At 39.2% G+C, this 10,879-nt stretch overlaps 2 protein-coding genes across 6 annotated transcripts in view; one reads left to right on the top strand and one right to left on the bottom strand.

Annotated features, from left to right (window-relative positions):
- znf644a (zinc finger protein 644a) overlaps nt 1–9,657 on the top strand; it is a 30,584-nt gene extending 20,927 nt beyond the window's left edge. Inside the window, exons 4-6 of the mRNA XM_017430749.3 lie at nt 239–364; nt 8,470–8,572; nt 8,728–9,657. Coding sequence (XP_017286238.1) covers nt 239–364; nt 8,470–8,572; nt 8,728–8,923 — 425 coding nt within the window. The 3' untranslated portion in view covers nt 8,924–9,657. The remainder of the gene's footprint in view (nt 1–238; nt 365–8,469; nt 8,573–8,727) is intronic.
- The window catches only part of LOC108244502 (DBIRD complex subunit ZNF326), a 12,486-nt gene continuing 10,564 nt past the window's right edge, over nt 8,958–10,879 (bottom strand). For 2 of the 5 annotated variants that reach the window (XM_037981848.1, XM_037981846.1), the window contains one exon: nt 8,958–9,867. In XM_037981848.1, the coding sequence (XP_037837776.1) occupies nt 9,847–9,867 (21 nt within the window). In that variant the 3' untranslated portion in view covers nt 8,958–9,846. The remainder of the gene's footprint in view (nt 9,868–10,879) is intronic. The other 3 variants (XM_037981844.1, XM_037981847.1, XM_037981845.1) reach the window with 2 other exon arrangements.

Below are 10,879 nucleotides of genomic sequence, written 5' to 3'. Positions count from 1 at the left end.
AGGAGAGTGAGAACAATTTGCAAGCAATCCAGCTTACATCACATCTCAGCTTTAAAAGCTCAACTCCACACTCTCTATTTCTGAATTGAGAAAGCTCCTCGGATGAGAAGCGAAACGTCTTCAGCTACAGAATAGAAGTCCAGTTGTTTTTGTTTTTTAACTTTTTTGAGTCTTTAACCATACTATAATGAATTATGTAATTTACTTTGGAATAAGTAAACATGTGTGTCTTTTACAGAAACTGGTGAATTCAAGAGGAAGGTGTGCATTCATTGCAATGCAACTTTCGAGAGTGGAGTTAGCCTGTCCAATCATCTCCGGGCATATGCAAAACGACAAAGGATCGCCTTACTCGAAGGAACCAGTGAGTTCTGTCACTGAAGCCTGCATCACTGGGCTGCAATGTAGGAGACTAGTTGGCAACAAAAAAATACAAAGAAAACAAAAATAAAATGAAATAGGTGAATTTTCAGTTGCAGTAACAGTGATTTCTGAATGTTTGCGTTACCTTTTTTTTTCATAATATTGCTTATCGTCAGTGTGGTTTTTAAACTTGAAAATTCTGGGCAATGGCCTCAGATGTTTTCTGAGACCATAGCCCAGCTTTAGCGCTCTAAAATTATTATTTAGCGCTCTAAATTGAGAAGCGTTTGAGACGCCTACACCAACTCTGCAACTATTTTGAGAGAAAATTTATTGTGCAATGCTTTCCCCTCACAAATGCCATTCGCCAGCTAGTCGCCAATAGTCACAGCCCAGTGAGATACTGACAACAAACACTGATTATACAAGTGAAATTACATCAGTTGCTGAGGACCTGTTCACACTTGGAGTGAACATGTCCTGTCTGATTAGTTCATCATCAGACAGCACTAATTACATTCTTCACTCATAGTTTGTGTTCCCATATGTGTGTTAAGTCACCACTTTGAATTGGATCTCAGTTACCTGCACTGTCTGAAAAACAAACAAAAACACAGCCTGTGACACAATCGACTGTCAGCTGAGCAACAGACAGGACATCAGCAGGTCTTCTGATTTTTTTGTAGAATACAAATACATTCAGGGACAGGGACTGTACCCGTTGTTAAAGATTAGCATGTGGGACATGTTTGAAATTTGCACAATATTTGATTTCTTAAAAACATTTAAGTTATTTACTTTTTGTCCCAAATGTGACCTGATTTCTGATGATGAAGACTTCAGTCAGTGCACCTCTGCTGATGAACACACAAACGGAAGCTTTAAAAGCCTCATGTAAATTGTAAATAAACCTGAAAAATGGTTTTTACTCACAATACTGGAAAACCTTTACTTCCTGTCATACATCCGAAGACAGTTAACCTTATACTGCAAACCGCTGAAACCCTGACTCACTCACATTCCTCACATTTAGTAAATAAAACATCAGAGGCCTTCATCACAAAGCAGGTTTAGTGGCTTAAAGAGACAAGTTCAGCTTTAACGCTTGAGTTTTCTGTGTTTCAAAATCAGTTCAGTTTTTAACAGGGTGTTTCTCTATGGCACCTTGTGCTGCACACCTAACCCTCCCTGGAACAAATTAGACTTCCCAATATAAAAGTATGCACCATTAACCAATCAGTTTTTTTATATATAGAAACTAAACATACTCAAAGACATTAGTATGCAGACACTGAAATCTCTTCTTGCTTTTGTTTTTCTCAGAAAATTGTTTGGTTTGACTTTAGCAAGCAGCTTATTCTGAAATGAGACATTCAGAGCTGGGCCCATTCAGGGTGACAGCCCAGTAAACTGGAGCTCTGGTTCTGTATTTACAGCTGCTTTTTTAACTGTTGCTGGGTGTCAGAGCAGCTCAGCCTGCTGAAAGCACACAAATTAAAGCTTAAACTTTCTGCAGCTTTTGTTCTAAACCAGGTGAATCCAAAAGGTAATCAGTTTTAGATTTATACCCAATGATTACTTTCTGAAAATTACATTAACATACACTATATTGCCAAAATTATTCACTCATCTCCCTTCTTACACAAATGAACTTAAATCACATCTCATTCTTAATCCATAGGGTTTAATATGATGTTGACCCACCCTTTGCAGCTATAACAGCTTCAGCTCTTCTGGGAAGGCTTGCCGCAGCTTTAGGAGGGTTTATAGGAATTTTTGACCATTCTTCCAGAAGGACAAGAAGGCCTGGCTCACAGTCTCTGCTCTAATTCATCCAAAAGGTGTTTTATCAGGTTGAAGTCAGGACTCTGTGCAGGCCAGTCTAGTTCTTCCACCAAACTCACTCATACATGTCTTTATGGACCTTGCTTTGTGCTCTGGTGCTCAGTCATGTTGGAATAGGAAGGGACCATTCCCAAACTGTTCCTACAAAGTTGGGAGCCTGAAATTGTCCAAAATGTCTTGGTTTGCTGAAGCATTAAAAGTTTCTTTCGCTGAAACTAAGCAGCTGAGACCAACTCCTAAAAGACAACCCCACACCATAATCCCCTCTCCACCAAACTTTACACTTGGCCCAAAGCAGTCAGTCAAGTACTGTTCTCATGGCAACAGCCAGGAGATAGAAGCATGATTCATCCCTCCAGAGATCTCGTCTCCACTGCTCTGGAGTCCAGTGGCAGCATGCTTTACACCACTGTATCTGATGCTTTGCACTTGATGATGTAAGGCTTGGATGCAGCTGCTCAGCCATGGAAACCCATTCCATGAAGCTCTCTACTCTCTGTTCTTGAGCTAATCTGAAAGCCACATGAAGTTTGGAGGTCTGTAGCTTTTGACTCTGCAGAATGTTGGTGACCTCTGTGCACTATGAGTCTCGGCATCCGCTGATTTTACGTGGCCTACCACTTTGAGGCCAAGTTGCTGTCGTTCTCAATTGCTTCCACTTTATGACTACGTCCATAACTGGACTTATTGCAGAGGTAGCATCCTATCACAGTAGCATGCTAAAATTCACTGAGCTCCTGATAGTGACCCATTCTTTCACAAATGTTTGTAGAAACAGTCTGCATGCCTAAGTGCCTGATTTTATAAACCTGTGGACATGGAAGTAATGTAGCTAAATTAAGTGATTTTGATGGATGAGTGAATACCTTTGGCAATATAGTGTTTATCTAGTGATTCATTAGATACTTTCTAAAGGACAGGCAGGATTGAGTTCAGTAGTTATTGCCAAAAATATTTAAAACAATTTTCGAAAATAATGAATTGAAAAGTAGCTCATTCATATGTTTTCAGCCCCTTTGCTTCAAAGCCCCAACCACCACCTTAAAAACCACAAAATTATTTCAGTAAGATCCACCTGTGGGTGACCTAAGTGTCAGATGATCTCAGTATATAAATCTGTTCTGATAGATCTCAGAATCAACACCAGTCCAACACCTCCAGGTAGTAAGGACTACTACCAACCAAAAGACATAATGAAGACCAAGGAACTCTCCACACAGGTCAGAGATGAAGATGTGGAGAAGTGTTCAAATAATGAATATCCTACAAAGCTCCAATAAATTCATTATTAGAACATGGAAATATGATGACACCAAAGCATATCTGCCAAAAGAGGATTGTTCACTAAAACTCGTAGACCGGATATGAAGAGCATCAGAGAAACATCCAGGAGGACAGAGATAACTCAGATGGAGCCGCAGCTCTTCTGGAGAGATGGGAGGATCTGTCCATAAAGCCACTAGAAGCTGCATAAAGCTGAGCTTCACAGAAAAGTTGCAGGAAAACAAGTTGCTGCTTAAAAACAAAGCTGACTGTTCCCACATGTTTCTTTCCCAAACGTGGAAGAAAGTGCTGTGGTCAGATGAGACCAAACTCGACCCTTTGAGCCATCAAGGACAACATAAAGGTAAATTTACCAAATGTTTTCATGCTCAGAACACCATTTCACAGTGAAGCACAGTGGAGGCAGCATCATGCTGTGGAGTTGTTTTTCCATCAAAAGGAACTGGGACACTGGTCAGAGTTGAAGGAAAGATGGGTGAAGCAAAAAACAGAAATTCTTGAAAGAAACCTGTTTGAGTCTAGCAGTCTAGATTTGAGACTGGGACGGAGGTCCACCTTCCAGCAGGAAGTGATTCTAAACACTCCTCTGGTTTAAGGAGAACCAGATAAATGTCCTGGATTAGTCCAGTTAAAGTCTAGACCTCAGTCCAGCTGAGAATCTGTGGTTTGATTTAAAGTTTGTTGGACCCAAGCAGCACCATCCAACCTGAAGGAGCTGCAGCAGTTTGGTCATGAAGAACAGACAGAAACTCCAGATGTTAGATGGACAAAGATCAAGAAGATGGACCTGAAGAGACTTGATGCTGGAACTGCTGTAGAAGGTGGAGACACATGTATTAAATTTTAGGGCTTGAATACATATGCATGCACCATTTTTCAGTTTTATATATTTTTGGAAATATTTAAAACAAGGCTTTTCACAATTGAATTTCAATAATCTGAAGTACCTTTTTGTAGAATTATTTACATTTAATCAAATTAAAAATCCCATTAAAATTCAGGTTGTAAGACAATAAAATAGGATGAATGCTTCAGCAAGTCACTGTATATGTGGTACACTGGCTGGCTTTCAAGATGGCAGTTAAACTATTGATTTTTCTCTCAAACAATGTAAACAAGCTCTTTCTTTGTGGTTCCACTGTCAGGCTACATCACAGACTCAGTACCTCTGCCTGATTAAATGTTGTTTCTTCTGCTGTCTGGGATTTCACAATACTTCCAGCTGTGTCGTCACTGTCACTGAAAGATGGAATATATCGAGGATGAACAGGAGGTTTTCTGGGAATGATTTTTGGAACCAGAGTCTGGTCACTCATAATGTAGGTCTGAAAATCCCAGTAACTCCCCCACACACAATCATGGTGTTATGATGGCATCAAATAACCTATTACAACTAAACATACAGTGATACAATAAAGTATTCACCCCCTTGCATGTTTTATCTTTTTATTGCTGTCATAAATCAGTAACAGTCAATATAAATGGCCTTTGACAAAAAAAAAATCAAAAATCCCTCTTCAATGGCAAAATGAAATAAAATTTCTAAAAAATAATGCCAGTTAAATAAAAAATATGTAATGTAAAATAAGTGACTGCATAAACAAAGTGAAACAGCTGTTGTAAGGAGGTCCTGCTGAAGCTTGAACCTCCTTCTCACAGGTGTCTTGGTGGTCTCTCACTGTTCTCCTTCTTCACGGTCACTTAGTTTGTGAGGACGGCCTGCTCTTGGTAGATTTACACATGTTCCATATTCCTTCCTTTTCTTGATGATTGATTTAACAGAACTCCAGGGATGTTTAGAGTCTTGGAAATCCTTTTGTATCCATCCCCTGACTTGTACTTTTCAATAATCTTTTCTCTGAGTTGATTTGGGACAGTCACTTTAAAAGAGGTGAATATTTATGCAGTTACTTATTTTACAATGCCCATTTTTGTTTAGTTGGTATTACTTTGTAGTAATTTTATTTCACTTTGTCGTTGAAGAGAGTTTTTGTTTATTTTGTTGTCAAAAAGGTCAATCTACACTGCCTGGCCCCAAAAAAAGTTGCCACCTGGATTTAACGAAGCAAATAGGTACGAGCCTCCTATTGGATAATTACTTCATGGGTGATTATGTTTCAGCTGGCGACAAGTTATTTAACCCCAACTGGTGCAATAAGTTGCTTCTCATTTCTTAAACAATCATGGCGACAGACACATCCTGTGGTCGTGGAAAAGATGTCAGTCTGTTTGAGAAAGGTCAAATCATTGGCATGCATCAAGCAGAGAAAACATCTAAGGAGATTGCAGAAACTACTGAAATTGGGTTAAGAACTGTCCAACGCATTATTAAAAACTGGAAGGACAGTGGGGACCCATCGTCTTCGAGGAAGAAATGTGGCCGGAAAAAAATCCTGAATGATCGTGATCGGTGATCACTTAAACATTTGGTGAAATCAAATCAAAGAAAAACAACAGTAGAACTCTGGGCTACGTTTAACAGTGAAAGTAAGAGCATTTCCACATGCACAGTTCAAAGGGAACTCAAGGGATTGGGACTGAACAGCTGTGTAGCCTTAAGAAAACCACTAATCAGTGAGGCTAACTGGAAAAAAAGGCTTCAATTTGCTGCGGAGCATAAAGATTGGACTCTAGAGCAATGGAAGAAGGTCATGTGGTCTGATGAGTCCTGAATTACCCTGTTCCAGAGTGATGGGCTCATCAGGGTAAGAAGAGAGGCAAGGTGAAGTGTTGCCTACTGTACAAGCCTGTGGGGGCAGTGTTATGATCTGGGGTTGCTGCAGTTGGTCAGGTCTAGGTTCAGCAACAGAATGTGCTCTAAGAATGAGGTCAGCTGACTACCTGAATATACTGAATGACCAGGTTATTCTATCAATAGATTTTTTTCTTCCCTGATGGCACGGGCATATTTCAAGATGACAATGCAAAATCCAGACCTTAACCCCATTGAGAATCTTTGGGATGTGCTGGAGAAGGCTTTGCGCAGTGGTCAGACTCTACCATCATCAGTGCAAGATCTTGGTGAAAAATTAATGCAACACTGGATGGAAATAAATCTTGTGACATTGCAGAAGCTTATCAAAACAATGTCACAGCGAATGCATGCCGTAATCAAAGCTAAAGGTCCAATAAATATTAGAGTGTGTAACCTTTTTTTTTTTTTTTTGGTGTTGACTTTTTTTTGGCCAGGCAGTGTATGTTGACCATGATTGATGATAGCAATAAAAGCACAGAACATTCACTTTTCATAGGCACTGTATCAGCAGCAAGGTAAGAACTATGTGAATCGTTAGAAAGTGACATTTTTTTTTTTAATTTTTTTAATGTATCTTTTATTTACATCAACTTAAACTTATACTGCCATCAGCCTACAGGGGGCGCTTGTTGTGTTTTGGCTTCAACTTCCACGGTGTGTTCCCGTGTCTAGCTATATGTTAATGCTGCTTTTTTATTATTATTTTGTTTTAAAACTGTGTGTGAGAAGTCATCCTTCTCTGCTGCTTCCACACACTCACAGCAGCAGAGCTGTCACAGAAAACTCCCAACACCCTCTGGATGTGATCCGAGTGGTCTGAACGTGTTCTCAGTCAATCCAGAAGGCGTTTACATCTGCATTAAGAGCTGTGTAAGACACAAGGTAGCACCAAGTCTAAACTGGGCCTGAAATTCTTCTGTCTGCTGTTCGGGGTTGGCAACAGAAAAAATGTGCGCAAAGATGTTTTATTCAGTCTCCTAGTGTGTGTTTGGGTACTCCTCAGTGTGAGAACCTGAGAACCAGCAAGTCAGACAATACAACCTTTTCATTTCAGAAAACCCACAGGAGGTTTTTCTGCAGACAAAGATGAACCTTTGTCTCGTTGCAAACTGTGCAGTGGAAACAAAATTATTTTAAAGGGATATGTTGTCATTTTGAAGTGGGGTTCGCTAAAGGTTATAAACAATTAATATCTTACCTGTTGTAGATAACTCTTTGAATGGCTTCAGTTTGGATATACGAGTTTTATTCTGACTGGACTGATGAGCTGTTGGCTCGTCTGAACACAGCCCAGACTAAAGTTGGATTGCTGTGGTCTTAAAACGGCTCCAACCTCTATAATTCCATAGGACTTCATGCAAATACCATTTTATAAACATCACTGTCAGGTTTCGTATTACTAGTTCTTTTACATGACAATTCTTTGGTTATTTGCAAGCGTGAATAGCAACAGCAAAGGTCATATCCAAATCTAACTACGTCACTGCAAACTAGTCAAAATCTGCTTATCTTCATGTAGTTTATATCATAACCGTGGAGACAGCCGCTGAGGTGGGTACAAAGGAAGGCTGAGGGACATATGATGTGGGTGGAGGTGGGCTTACGACCTAAACGTGGGCCTGCGGCTCGCAAACACAAACATTTCAGTTGAGACTGGAACTGAACGTGGACCTCTTTTCTCACAATCTTGTGTCACCAGCTAGCCTCCAACGGTTGCAGCCCAGTGAGACGCCACCTTTAGCTGTTGGGGCTGGGGGAGGCACCTCAAGCAGGAATTTTAAAATATCTTCTGAAATATTGTGTAATGCAAAACTGGTTTAAATAATAGCAACTTTGTGCAGGGGCTATTAAACATTTACACTGCTATCAGTTTTGCATAGCACAATTATTTTAGCAGAAATATAAAATCTCTGCTTAAAGTACCACCAGCCTGCATAGGAAATGCTACAGCTAGCTGCTGCTGCATGAACCACTATAAGTCATTTTACAACAGCATTTAGTTTGTCAGTCCAGTCAGAAATAAACTCTATTTCTCCAGGTTGTTCACAGAACTCTTCATTAAAATGTCCAAACTATTCCTTTAAAGGTGAAATCCTGCAATGATCAGACAGGCAGACGGAGTAAGCTTTCGTTTACACCTTCTCAGTGGTCGTTACAGCGAGGCTCAGCTGGGATCTGATCTGTACTTTATTAAATGTTGATTTTTCAATCCTGTTTTCCAGCGATTCAGTGTAAAGCGGTGAGACAACGTTCAAGGCCTGGCTTAAAGAAGAAGACACTGCCCCTAACCCAAACTCCAGAGGAAATGTACAGGCTCACTTGCAGGTACGTTTAGCTCTCCTTATATATATATATATTTTTTTTTTTTTTGCTTATCAGACTAGTAAATAGCATCAGATTTCAAGTCCAAAAGTCAGATTTTTTTTGTTTTCAGATTGTCTGCGGCTGATTTCTCATTGTTGGTGTCTTCCTCTCCAAAGGTTCTGTGACCTCGTCTTCCAGGGTCCACTGTCAGTCCAGGAGGATTGGATTAAACATTTACAGAGACACATTATGAACACTGGTGTCCCTCACACTGGACTAGGCATGGTAGAGGTCACCTCGATGGCCACAAACCCCCCAATCCTCAAGGCGGATCATGACAGCTCTTTGACAGTCGCACACGCTGCTTCATGAATCCAACGGGGACCTTTTTTAGATTTCACTAGACTGTATGTGTATGTACATTGGATGTTTGTTCACTTACTTTTGTTTTTTTTTTAAGTCAATGACATACTAGCCAAAAGTACAATTGAGCTCAATGTTTTGGGCATTGTGCGTATTGGAACGTTTGGACAGGTAAAAGATTTGATTCATTTGGATATTGTTACCTTTGTCTGTTTTTACACGGCCCATTTTTATGGAATGAAATTCCCAACGAACAGACTTGTCTTCTTGTTTTATGCAGTAATGTAGTGTTGAATCCATTTCTAATGAAGACAACTTTTACCTCAGATTCTTCATGGTTTTAGTCGACATTTGGGAGCACCTCTGTTCTGTATCAACACTCACCTTGAACACAAACATGTTTCCTTTGGATTGCAACATGATCCGATAAATGCCCACAGTCTCTTATTAGGCCGGAGTCACACAGAGGAAAAGATTTGGGGGAAAACATTGTCTGCAATTTTTTATGCATATAAAATGTTTTATAGTATTTCAGTGATTGCATTGTTTCTAATACAAAAAAGAAAAAAAAGAAAGTCGGTTCAGGAAAAAAAATTAAGCTTCTGCGCACCCCGTGCTGATCATACCGTTCATACGACATCTATATTTAATGTTTAAATATACTGTTTTAAAATAATTTAATTTGAAATGTACTATATCACACAGATACAAGACGTAAAACATTTGTGTTGTTCTAAATAAAATAAAAACATTTTAAAAACTTGGGACTTTTTGCTAACCATTTTGTATTTGAAGTTACAAAGACAAACTTTCTCGGTGAATTAAAAGTCAAGATAGTCCAAAAACTTTATTGAGACACAGTCATAACGATCACATGTTAGTTTGGGTCTAAAGTCTGATGTCCTTCAGCTGAAGAGTTGGGAGACTCGATCTCACTGAAACGGGGAGCCACCCTGGAAGAAAGCAAGAGTTCAGACGTAATATAAACAGATCAATGAGATGTTTGTTTTTAGTAACAAAGATTAGGTTACAGGAAGTGGCGTTGCTTTTATAGGTTCTATGAATCATAACATAAATGCAACCTAATATACGCACAAACAAATAAATAATAAAACAATCAAAGTTCATTATGGGCGAACTGAGGGGAAACAAGTTCAATGTAGCAGGGCTTTCTTCACTTCCCCTGGCTTCAAAGTCCTAAAACTAATAACTGCTTTAGTCTGTGTGTGTTCAGGTGAAACAGGCCGATTCAGGAGTCTTAAACACATCAGTTGAATATAAAGTTAAAGAAAACAACTCTGGCTGCATTACTGGGAAGTGAAGAGAAGAAAACTCTCGACCACAGTTTGAGCTCCAGTGAAATGTTCATACCTGCTGCGGCTCAGGTCGGGACAGAAGTTTGCTCAACTCTGACACCGTCCCATCATGTGCAAATATTTGACAACATCAAATAAATACTGAGATCCTCCAATACTCTTTGATGTGCAAAAGTACTAATGAAGTCTAATATTAACCGTTTAATGAACTTCACATCACATCTGGACAAAACCTTAAATCGCCTCTACATTATAAATGTAATTTATGATTCTAAAAGGTGTTGTGATGAACAATTAACCAATTTATTATCGCAAAGCAGGGAATATACAGTGGGGAGAACAAGTATTTGATACACTGTTGATTTTTCAGGTTTTCCCACTTACAAAGCCTGTAGATGACTGTAATTTTTATCATAGGTACTCTTCAACTGTGAGTGATGGAATCTAAAACAAAAATCCAGAAAAATACAATGTATGATTTTTAAATAATTAATATCCATTTTATTGTGTGAAATAAGTATTTGATACACCAGAAAAATGAAACTTAATATTTGGTACAGAAACCTTTGTTTGCAATTACAGAGATCAGACGTTTCCTGTAGTTCTTGACCAGGTTTGCACACACTGCAGCAGGGATTTTGGCCCACTC

Source organism: Kryptolebias marmoratus, linkage group LG20 (genome assembly GCF_001649575.2).
Source record: "Kryptolebias marmoratus isolate JLee-2015 linkage group LG20, ASM164957v2, whole genome shotgun sequence".
NCBI classification, from domain to species: domain Eukaryota; kingdom Metazoa; phylum Chordata; class Actinopteri; order Cyprinodontiformes; family Rivulidae; genus Kryptolebias; species Kryptolebias marmoratus.
The sequence above is the reverse complement of the archived record's forward strand: the minus strand, read 5'-3'. Positions and strand labels throughout refer to the sequence as shown.